Source organism: Fulmarus glacialis, unplaced genomic scaffold, assembly GCF_000690835.1.
Source record: "Fulmarus glacialis isolate BGI_N327 unplaced genomic scaffold, ASM69083v1 scaffold12332, whole genome shotgun sequence".
NCBI lineage: Eukaryota > Metazoa > Chordata > Aves > Procellariiformes > Procellariidae > Fulmarus > Fulmarus glacialis.
The window spans coordinates 13758-25219 of NW_009197205.1; the positions used below are offsets into that span (position 1 = coordinate 13758).

The window sequence follows — 11462 nt, forward strand, 5'->3', positions numbered from 1 at the left end:
TGTTTTTTCGTATTCACCGTAATCCCAGGCTATCACTCCCAAGTAGGCAACGGCCAGCCCAGAGCCCATCATCTTATATATGAAGTCATGTTGGATTTTTCCAACATGAGTATAAAGCGTGTCACTTTATACTCCTCCAAACATCCCTTGCTTTATTATCCCCAAACCCCAAGATCCTTCTGAACATCTGTGTCACCAGTCTTCATCTCTGCTATGCCGAATACACAAGAATTATCAGCAGAGTTTGTTATCTCACCATTGTTTCCTATCTGCTAATTGATTATTTACCGCTACTTGGACTTTCCCTCTTAGCTGTGGCTGACCTAAAGGTCTTTGCTCCTGGAAATCCAAGAAAACACTTATCTACCAGGTCGCCCTTATCCACAAGCTCATTGATGCCTTCAGTGAATGCCAGTCGTTTCGTGAGACCGGACTTTCCTTTACAAAAGCTATTTTGGCCACCCTGAGCTCATCCCCGAAGCCCAGACCAAGCTGCAGGTCCACAAAGCCGAAGGTGATGAAATTAGGCAGGGGCATGAGTCCGTGCGGGGAAGGGATGCTCAGGAGAACCAGTCTGACATTTATCCAGATCCACTCTGCGCACCAGGCTGTCGTATCTGCTGTCCCAGATCTACAACCAGGAGAGCAAAGCTATGTGCTTTTGGCCGAGGGAGTCGTGCCAAGGGACTCTGCTGCGTGCAGGCAAGGCTCTAGTGTAAAACTGCACTTCTACCCGCTTTGCCCAGGGGTGGCTTTCCAGCCGCTTCGCAGGAGGGCTCTGCCGGCAGACCTGCATCTGCCCGAGGAGCTCAGGGAGGCCAGATCTTCATCTGATGCAGATCAGCAGAAGACACCCATTTATACCCACTAAGGAGCTAGACCAGTATCAGCAGGGTTTCTTTTTCCCTTGGGAACAGTGTCCTGTGTCTCATCCCAATGCAGAGCCTGTTTCTTTGGCTACAGGGCAGTGGAGAGCTTCCAGTTTCCACAACGGTGCTGTAATTACGGCATAAAAGTCCCAGCTGTGAACCCTCCACCTCCACCCTTTTTGCCCGTGCCGGTCCCCCAGCATCGGCCACGGCTCGGCTCCTCCCTCGGCTCCACAGGTTCATCCCTGCCACGCTGACAGTGGTGGAGCGGAGTCAGCAGCATCGTCTGCCCAGGCTTCCCCCCTGGGCTGGGCCATGGGGCTCGATGGCCAGGAAAAGGGGTTTTTCACCCTTGCTCAGCTGCCACCCCATCGCTGCAGCGGTGCAACAGCTCACAAAGGTCCCACCAGCAAATGCTTTAAAAATCTCCGCTCCCCCCCGCACACGGACGTCTCCCTGCATCCCCGCGCTGGTGCTCTGCAGGCGCTGGGATAGTCCAGGGCTGTCCTTCCCAGCTACAATTCCTTCAGCTTTTGGAAAGATGCGTGCGATGCACTAGAGACTGATAGTGCAGAGAAACCTCTGCTGTGCAAAGAAAGCCAGAAAGTGTCTGAGATTGGTGTGTGTTTGCTCACAAACTGAACAAAACCCAACCACAGGCTTTTCTGTGTTCTGTAGGAAAGTAATAACCATTGTCCAAACTGCCTTGCACCTAGCTAGCAGAGGGGTTTTTTTCATTTATAATTTAACTTGTTTTAAAAAAAGAAATAGTTTAGACAAATCTTGATTCAGAAATGCCACCGTGGTGCCCCACGGATGCTAAAGTATCCTTCACGTTCCCGTTCTGCTCTGCAGATTGGCCTCCTCAGTAGATGCCATCTCCTGTGATGCCCCAGGTCTAATGATGAAGAACTATGGACATCCCCCCAAAGTGGTGTCAATGGAAACTTTTCAGGTGATGGATAGAATAAGTGTGACACATCGCCAGCAGCTGTACAACAGACTGCATCCCTCGTAGCACATGAAATTAGTTGCAATTAATGAGAAATCCCCTCTGATGTGAGCAGTGAGTGAGAGGGCTCAGGCCACAGCAAAGGAAGATGGACAAGATGGACGTACCCTGCTCACACCAACGTACCCCAGCCCAGCCCCGTTCCTCCCTGGGGCTGCAGGACACGAGCCTGGAGGGCTGCAGGAGGGGAAAATGGGGGTGAAGAAACCCATTTCTTCCCATTTTATACTGCAGGGGACACACGCAGTGATGAAACCCGGGTGGTTATGCTGTAACCCTGCCGGGTTGCCCCCGGGCCGCCTCCTGCGCAGCTGCAGCCGCGGGGTTTGATCCTGCACCTGCAGCGCTGCGGAGGCCACGGGAAGCCACGGGGGGTAATGTTTAACCTTTACCACTGCAGCCTGGCGTTAACCCCCGCGCGGGGCAGGGTGCTGCAGTGGTCTTCAGAGGCCATGGGATAAACTTTACCCCTTCCCACGCCAGGGTTGCCCATCACCGCTAGTCCTCCTCCCCTTCCTCCCTTTGCAGGTCCAGCCACCAGCTGAGCTGCAAATACACTCCGTTAAATGTTTGGGCACAGTTCAGATGTCTCTAGGCATGACCAATTAGCAAGGAGATCGCAGAGCATCCTAGGAAAGGAAGGGACCATTTTACAACCAGCTAGGAGGGATATTTTTGAAAGGCCACGTCAGGCCAAGCCCTTTGCATCTCCCTCATTACAGTTTTTCCAGCAAAGCCTTTCCAGTAGAAAATCATTGGGTTGATTAATATTTTTTTCTACAGTCCAATTTAATTTGCAATTGCTGCAATTTCAAGCTTCCAGCACTTTGCTTTGCTTTGCTTTGCTTTGGGGGCTCTTGGCTGCGATGGAGGAACCTGGAGGACGGTAGAGACAGGGCTCTGCTCCGTTCAGGGAGGCAGTACTGACTCATGCGGTTCGTCTGGAAATAAATACGGTTTCATTAGCAACTGCTCCAGCATCAGCTTCTCTACCTAAGAAGACCCTTGGGTCCCCCATTGGGGCTGAATTTTCAGTAAAAAGGGATCATCGTAGGTTCTCTTCTAATTCAGAGAGAAGAAATTGAGATTATTGTCACCTAGGAGGGAAGCCACAGTGGGACTACAGAGCTGGCCTGCTGCAAGGGGAGCCAGGCGCATCCTGGGGTGAAAGGCTCATGGGGAGAGCTGGGCTCCCAGCTGGCCCAGAGCCACAGAAGCAACTCCAGAGCAGAGGTGGAGGAAAAGACTTGGCTCCCAGTCCCCTGCTCCAACCAGGAGAGCCTCGTGCTCAGAGCGGACAGCTGCATTTTCCCCTTGAGATTCAATCCCTGTAAAGAGATGGGGTTTTTTCCATGCTTCTAATAAAACTGAAATCTGTAAAACTTTGTTTTTCCCATGACCGATCAATGTGGTTTTCCACCAGGGAAGGATGAAAGCGGGACATGGTGACTGGGAGCATCGTACTTTGAAAAAGTGGGGGAACTTGCAGAGCGAAGAGTTTTGGGGTTGGGGTTTTCTCTCCTCCCCTCAATCTAAAACACAAGGCAAACATGCAAAGTCATCTATAGCCGACGACGAGTGCATGTGGGCTCCGGGGCCTTGCTGACTTCACCCCGGCTGGCTCTCACTGCGGCTGCAGAGGCGTGCTGGCAAGCCCTGAGGCTTTGCTCTGCAGCAGTTTCAGGTCTCTTGGTGCGCAGGGTCTGACAATGAGCTGGGCACAGGCACAGGCACAGGCCGCCGAGCATCGACCAAAGCCTGGTCCCACAGCACCCATCACCCATATTGCCTTTCATCTCACTACCATTCCTCCCTGCCCCACAAACGCCACCTCTTTTTTTTTTTTTAATTACCAAATTAGCATAATTGCACTAAGCTCAGAGCAACTGTTCTCAACTCGGGCTCGGCTTGCCATTTTCTGCTTCTGTTCCAGGTCTGAAGAAGGCTTTGTTTCCATGAAACCTCTCTTGCATTTTCCAGCTATACCAGTTGGTCAGGTAACAGTTGTTACCTCTCCCTACACACCTTTCTTCCTCTGCCAGGATCGCTGCCGAGTGTGTGAGTTCCCTCTGGGGATAGCGTGCGCAGCGAGATCCCAGGACGCTGCCTCGGCATGGCTCCCGCTCGGGCAGCGAGCTCGGAGGGGCAAGATCGTAGCCGAAACCTTTTGCCTCCAGTGGTGGGGCAGGTTGGGCCCTGGCAGCATCCTGGGATCTCACCACGCATGATCTGCAGGCACCTCCGAGAGCAGAGTCCCTTGGGCTGGCCGAGACGGAGACGCGCTTCCCAGGGCTGCGCCTGCCGGGGACCCGTCCCGAGGTGCGCAGGGCGAGGACGAGCCGTCAGCGAGTCCTGGCGCTGCGCTAGGCTGCGGCTGCTCTGCTGAATTAAGCTTGGAAAGGGAAAAAATTGGGTGGAAAAGGCTCTGTGTGCCGTGCAACTGCTCCGGTCATGCAGGGGGTGGTCTTGGCCCCAGTTAGCAGGATGGAGGGTCAGGTGGAAAGACAAAGACTGAGCTTCTGTGTACTTTCCAGCTGACAGCCACCTTTGATTTAACCCTAATTTTGGGAAGAGTTTTCATACTGAGTCTTAAATGCCCTGTGAAGGAGCTGCTGGGTGTTGCAGCAGCCCACGTGCTGACGAGCATGCTAGAAGTAAGTGTTCCCATCAGTTGCCATCTGCCCTAACCCTCTTTGCCCAGGGACAAAAGCGAGAGGTTCCGCTCAGTATCCCTGAATTGGCCAAAGGAGGGGGTGTGATGCCCAGAGCAATCCAGCTGTCCTGCTGGTTTGGAGCCCAAACCCAGACCCACCTCCCTACGATGGGTCTCCCTGGCTTGCACTGCCAGCCACTGAGCTACCCGAGTCTGCTGCAGAAAGTCCTGCAAGACCCAACTGCACGGGGCCACCTTTTTCTGTCCCTGAAGAAATGCAATGTTTTTCTGGGAAGACTGAGCTCTGTTGGAGACCACGCACTTTTTGTTGCTGTTTTCTTCCAGCCCTGGTGCCTGTCTGGGGCCCTGCACTTTTTGCTCCGAGTTACAGCATTTTCTGTATTTTACAAGCTCACTACACAGGGACAGGGGCATGCTGCAAAACACCCACGGTGTGGCACAGGTTTGAAACCATGGATGCTGCGATTCCTCTGGGTATCTTGAGGACATGGACAAAGCACTGCTACAACCACCCAGAGCACCCCGGCGGGCTGAGCCTCAGCATCTCCTGCAGTGCAACCAGGCAGAAGACCTAATTTGGTGCGAATTGTCACCAATTCTCCTCTCCAGCCCTGCTCTGGGGATGAGCTGGAACATTCCCAGCTGCTTGCGCTCAACCAGCTGCAGTCTGGGGGACTGTGACATAGAAAATGATAGGACTAGTGGGGAAGCGTGAACTGTTTGACCTAAAAGATGGATTCATCTCATGCTCTCCTGAAACATTGCTCGAATTAAGCCTTAAAGTGGGGCTGCCCCAATCCCCACAGCTCCGGTGCCTGAGAGGGGGCAGCCAGTGGGAGAGTTGGTGCCTGGGTGAGCAAGCTCTGAAGGCTTTTCCAAAACCAGAGGAGAAGGAGGGGTGGGGGGAGCGGGCAGACAGCCATCTCCGCACTGAGACCCAAGCCTTGCTGCTTGGGAGGCTGCTGCGTCGTTGGAGCTCGGCGATGGCTGCGGTGCATGGGAGGGGAGAGGGGTGACCCGTGCATGGGGCCGGGGGTCTCAACAGAGCTGGTGGGGCACCAGGCACCGGGGAGCAGTCTCTGGGGCTGGAAGAGATGAGTCCAAAGCAAGTCTGATCCCAGGGCATGCTGCTGGCCTGAGTGCCAGCACAGGGACATTGCGGGGTGGCAGGAAAGGACCAGGGTATCTTCTCCACCGGGCTGTGGACCAGCACCTGCCCTGGCCAATGCTCCCACAGTGACGAGCCCACGCGGCGCTCTGCCCGGGAGACCGTCCTTTAATACACGTGCAGCCGCGCGGGTACATCTCAGGCTGCACCTGCCGGAGGATGGGGGAGTGGGAGGACCAGCAGCCGTCCCCGGGGCCTCTCTGCAGTGGTGGGAGGGGAGGGATGGCCAGTGGCCCCTTGGAGACAGCATGGCCCATGCCGGTGATACCGGGGAGCCGCTGTGCTGGGGCTGTGCGGGAGCAGAGCTGATGGCAGAGCTGGAAGAAAGAAGGTCAGATCTTCCCACACAGTTGTCCACGTGTTTCAGCTCGGTGGTGAATTCAGGGTAAGGGCGTAAAGAGCACAGAGGGGCAGCAAGGGAAAGGGAGGCAGGCAGCAGGGGTGGGGAGGCTCTTCTTCCCGATGCTCCTGTGGGAAAGAAACAGAGCAGAGCAGTGGGGCAGAAGAGGATTTTTGCTGAAAGCAGCCCTGCTTCCAGCAGCCTGAAGCTGGTGCCAGCAGCACCCGCACTGTGCAGGATGAGTGCAGCATGGGTGGATGACCCCAGAGAGCCAGGGAGGACAAGCTGGGAGAGCGGGATAGCTGCTGGCAGGGGCTCCATGGCGGGGACATGCGGGACAGGCACTTGTCCCAAGTGTGGGGTGGGAGATGGGGCAGGAGATGCCTTTTTCTGTAATAAGTGGGGGTGTTCCTGCGTTCACCCGGCCACAAGCACAGATCAGGGATGAAGCACCGGGCATTGCAGGGGAAGGCAAACCGGTCCCCTACCTCTCACTGGCCCGTGGGGGACTTGGCAGCATCGAACATCTTCTTTCGCCCCTCCATCCCCGACATGGCCTCCACGTTCTTGCGCCAATCGCCCACTTCCACGGGGCGCTCCTGCCGGGAGGGACAGGGACGGGGGTGTGATGGGGCGGCCCGCAGCCCAACGCTGTCCCACCCCGTTGCGCAGAGCCCTCGGCCCCGCATGCAGGCAGCAGAGGAAGGCAGCTGCCCTGTTGCAAACGCCCTCTCCCTTGGAGCCAGCTATACCGTGTGCCCTTGCAAGTGGATCTGGCTGGGAAGACGGCAAACAGCGGTCTGATCTCTGCGAGGAGGTCCGGATTCTTGTGGATACCCCCCCCCAAGCCTGGCTAAGTTGCATTCATGCACCAGAAGGCACAAAAAACCCAGAAAATCTCTTTAGGAGGAAGAAATCAGCACATGGGAATCACTCCATATTTACACTAGCACACCAGGGCAAATGCAAGCAAAAACACCTTCTGCAGAGACCTCCCAGCCCACAAAAACCCATCTCTACCATCTTCTCCAAACTTTTGGAGGGGACTGGGATTGCTGGTGTGACAGTGAGAGCCTGGCAGCCGCTTCGAGAGCAGAAAGGGGAGATGATGGCAGCTCTGGGAGCATGCCCAAGTGTCTGCTCTGCCAACACATAAGCGTTCATAGATTACAAGCCATGCCCCAAAATCATCTCACGACATCTAGAATAAACTCAGATCTATTCACCACCTGATGTTGAGGGCTGTAAACACAGTTTTTATCCAAAGGACTGAAAAATGTGCCCTGTTAGCAACAGAGGGGAGAAAATGGAAAAATAATTGAAAATTGAGATTCTTATCCAACCTGCTGAGCTGGGACCAAGGGGTAAAACCCCTTTAGGGAGAGGCACTAGGAAAGCAGCACAACTCCTGCAGTTGGGGTGCCTGCACACCTCAGGCAGGTTTGGGCATCACTGTCCGTCTCTGGTATTGAGAGACTTTCCCCTCTCGCGTCTCTGCAAAGCCGGAGTGAACTGGGCCGTGTATCTCAGGCTAAGCATGCTTGCTGGGCTTGCTCTGTCTTATCTAATCTGGGTCTGGGAGTTTCCTGGGTGTTTTCTGGGCGTGATTGCACTGAATAGGAGCTCTCCTGGTTCCCTAGAAGACCAAAGACCAAACTCCCTCCAAGTGCAGCTCAACAGACATGCCAAGGGGGCCCCAGCTGAAAGACCCCCACATGCTCTGGGAGGGAAAAGCATCATGGATGTAGCCCTAACTCTCACTTGTTATCATCCACCAGTTACCTGGCCCAGTCAAACTGCTCCCACGTGGTCCTACAACATCCTGCAGTGGGCAGTGCCTCACAAGGACTGCCCCATGCTATTTCTGAGGCTTACAAGGGATGATCACAACCCACGCAGGCTTCACAGGGGACCTTGGAGAAGGGCAAGGCATCCCTAGGAGATGTCTCCATCTCTGACCTCTAGAAGAGTCACCCACCTTCTCCGTGTCCTCCTTCTTGACAGACTTCAGGTTGGCTCTCAGATCCATGGAAACCTTGTGCTTGGAGCCCAGCAGAGCCCTCAGCATGGCATCGGCGGAGACGCGGACTCGCCGCAGGGGGGGTCGCTTGAACTTTCCTCGGAGATCAAGCACTTTGATTTTCAGATCTTTAATCTGCAGATTGAGGAAAGAAGGAGGAGTGGGAGGGCATCACATGGCTGCCTTGCACAAAAAGTTCCTGTGTGAAGCAGGAGTCTTTGCCGAAACTGAGCCCCAGGGGGTCTTTGCCTCTCCTGCAGCCATGAGGACCACCTTCACCAAGGGACTGTTCACCCTAGCATAGAGCTGTTGTCATTGCCTTGCCCCAACCTGCTCGGATGGCAGCCATACCACGAGAGGGAGCTCTCAGACCCACAAGGGATGACCAGAAGAGCGAGGACCCAGTGGACAGCTTGAGCTCCCTGAGGCAGGGACAAACCCTGTGCTGAGTGATGCCTTGCAGAGCAAATACCAACCTTTAGATAAGCCTGGTGCATGCCCCACATCCAAGCTCAGCCCAGTCCAAGACAGACCCCCATCGAGGCCCAAGCTACCATCTGGGAGGGAGCTAACACTGAAGCAAACAGCCCATCCTGCCTCCTACCTCCCGAGTATTATGGTTGCATTTCGCTTCGATGTCATATCTCTCTTCATCAACAATTTCAACCTTCTCGTGCAGCTCCCTGCACAGGTCCTGGGGGCCAAACACAACAGGAGAGCCGTGAGCGATGCCCCCCATGCTCCCGAGGAGCTCACTCCACCCTCAGACCTGAGAAATACCTGGAGCTGGCTCAAGGAAAGCCCACTGGTGTGCAGTGGTGTGATCCGCTCAGACAGGTATCTTTCCTTCTCTGACTGCTTGTCCACGATCTCCTGATCCCACTCCTCCTTTGCTTTTGCCAGCATCAAACTCTACGAGCACAAGTAAATGGCAGAAGTGTGAACAGACAGGCTCCTCTGTTCCCCTTGAGCCTCCTCACGCAACATCTGTAGGATGGGACCGTCCTGTCTGCCTCCCAGACCTCCCCTCGCTGTCCTCCCAAAATCACTGTGCTGCTGCAACACACATCAAAAAATCCCTACAGCTTTTGTGTGGTGACCCTGAAGGCAGGAGGAACAGCAGGGCCAGAGACACCACGGGGCTGCGGTGGCGGTGGTCCCCATGGATGCCGACGTCGGCACTTTCTTTGCATTGGTTTGCTCTGCTGTGGCAGTAAATGATTTTGCCAGGCCACAACCCGGGGAGCTCCCAAGCTTCTGCTGCAGAGCTGCTGGTGCACAAACACAAGGTTTGTGGTTTTAGAGCAGAAGGCGTCAGAGTCTCTCCCCACCTCAGTAAAGTGGAGGTGAGGGGAGGTTTGTTTGGTGTACGGACCACAAAGCCCACATGAGTGAGGATTTTTGAGAAGACAAGAGGTGGGAACGGGAGCTGCTCCCCAAGGCCCATACTTCTGCCGTACACCTCATCGCTGTCCCACCGACCACGCACTTCAACCCCAGCTCCTTTTCCTCAGCAAGACAAACCCCAGGGAGTTTCCAACCCTCAGGACTCACCTTCAACAAGAGTTTGCGTGAGGCTGTGATCTTGGATTTTCTCTAGGGGAAAGGGGAAGGAAAAAAAAAACCTTTGAAAACAAACTCACAGCAAATGCAGAGTAGCATCGAGATCGCTCCCGAAAGGAAAGGCACTTACCTCCCTGCAGGCAGGCGTGCGTTCAGGAAGGAGCAATAAGGAACAAGAGAAGAGAACAGAGCATCAGTGAATAAGAGTCAAAAAGAGGTGACAGCCAAGAAAAGCATCTCATGTGATTGCAGTTGGTTTCCTTATTTCTCTAATAGTTGCCACCTGCAAGTGAGCCAGGTCTGAGATGACGGTGCTCTCTGGAAGTGTAGTGGGTGCTCAGGGCCGCTGCTCAGAAAGCCAAAATGCCACTCAAACACGGCACACGAGCTGTCACAGTGCCCATCGTGCCAGCCCCAGCTCGGTCCCTGCGGCTCGGACCACAACACCCTCATTCATGTGCTCCCCACGCAGGGACTATCACGCAGCATGCTTGGATCCTGTTCAGGTTTGCAGGGCTGGGGCATCTCAGTGTCGTTGCTTGATGAAAGCCTTGCAGGGAGATTTCTCCCTTCTATTCATGCCAAGGAATATGTTATAGTTGTATGATATGCTACGAAGAGCCTCATGGCAAAGCAAGTGGTGCTGCCCACCTCAGATCCCTATTTTGGGACCTAGGAAATCTCCAAGGTTTGAATCGGGACATTGAAATGGCTAACAATTTTTATTTAAAGACAGTTTTTGCAAGGGGAATGGCACAGAGGTCTTGAGCATGGGCTGGTCTCCCAGCTGAACCCCCCCAAAAACGGACGAGCTCAGCTGGCACGAGCAGCCCAGCGGCCAGGCGAGGATTTAGCGAATTCCAAGAGAAACTCGTGCTACTTACGGCTCTGGCATTGCGGCGTCGCGCTGTTCACCTGCAAAAAAAAAAAAGGGAAAGAAGCTGAAACAAAGGAGCAAATCCCAAATCTATCCGAACCCAGAAAGCGGTGGCGGCGGGATGCTCCTGAGGTCCGGTGCTGCCCCGTGCTGTTGGCAGAGGGAAGCGACTCCGCAGCCTCGCCATCCCGCTGTGAAACACCAAGACGAACTGCCTAGCTCCAAGGAAACCTTATTTTGGGCAAGCTCCAACCTGCCTCCAGCCGGCCCTGCAGGACTCGGTCTCCTGCTCCTCGGGGGTTTTCCCAAGCACTGAGCTGCTCCCCCGCCAGCTGCATCGCCCACCCCAGCTCGGGGCGAGGGGATGGAGGCGAGCGTGGCTGGAAAGCTCAGGAGAAACGGGGTGCCTCGGGGCCCCCCGCACTGTGTCAGCTTGGGGAGTCCCATCCCGCAGCTCCGCGTGGGCAACCGCACGGGTGGGGGAGCAAAAACCCATCTCGGGAGTGACGGAGCAAGGGGCAACAAGTCACAGCCAAGTGGCTGAGCAGATTCCTTTAGCATCTGCGTCCCTGGTGAAATACTTACGGTTTCATATTTTAAATTTGCTTGGTAATCCTATGCCCCGGCAGCTGCTTCAAAATGCACTGCCTCGCTAGCTTCCCCGGCACTGCCTCTAACACTTCCCTCTCTTGCCAAGAAGCCAGGGCACTGCATAAGTTTAGGTAACAGAAAAATGTGTGGGAAAATGCCAATCAATTTTTTTTTCTCTCTTTCCTACCAGGAGTAGCAAACTGAAGCCACATTTCAGAAAGAAACAGCATTTTCCAGTGGTGGGTTTAGTCCTTTTCCTTAGAACTGAAACAGCAAAGCTGGGATTTTTTGCCTTGATCTCTTTGCATCCCCCTAAATTTGGAAACTGTTTGAAACCCCAAAGATTCC

The 11462-nt window shown here is 54.6% G+C and overlaps 1 protein-coding gene across 1 annotated transcript; it reads right to left on the reverse strand.

Moving 5' to 3' along the window:
• Positions 1–6033: 6033 nt before the first annotated feature.
• TNNI1 (troponin I type 1 (skeletal, slow)) lies at positions 6034–9673 on the reverse strand. Its single transcript, XM_009572460.1, has 6 exons — positions 9638–9673; positions 8864–8995; positions 8688–8777; positions 8042–8218; positions 6552–6662; positions 6034–6191 (listed from the first exon to the last, which is right to left on the reverse strand). The coding sequence occupies exons 2-5, from the start codon at positions 8987–8989 to the stop codon at positions 6555–6557; spliced, it is 501 nt and encodes a 166-aa protein (XP_009570755.1). The 5' UTR covers positions 8990–8995; positions 9638–9673; the 3' UTR covers positions 6034–6191; positions 6552–6554.
• Positions 9674–11462: the final 1789 nt, after the last annotated feature.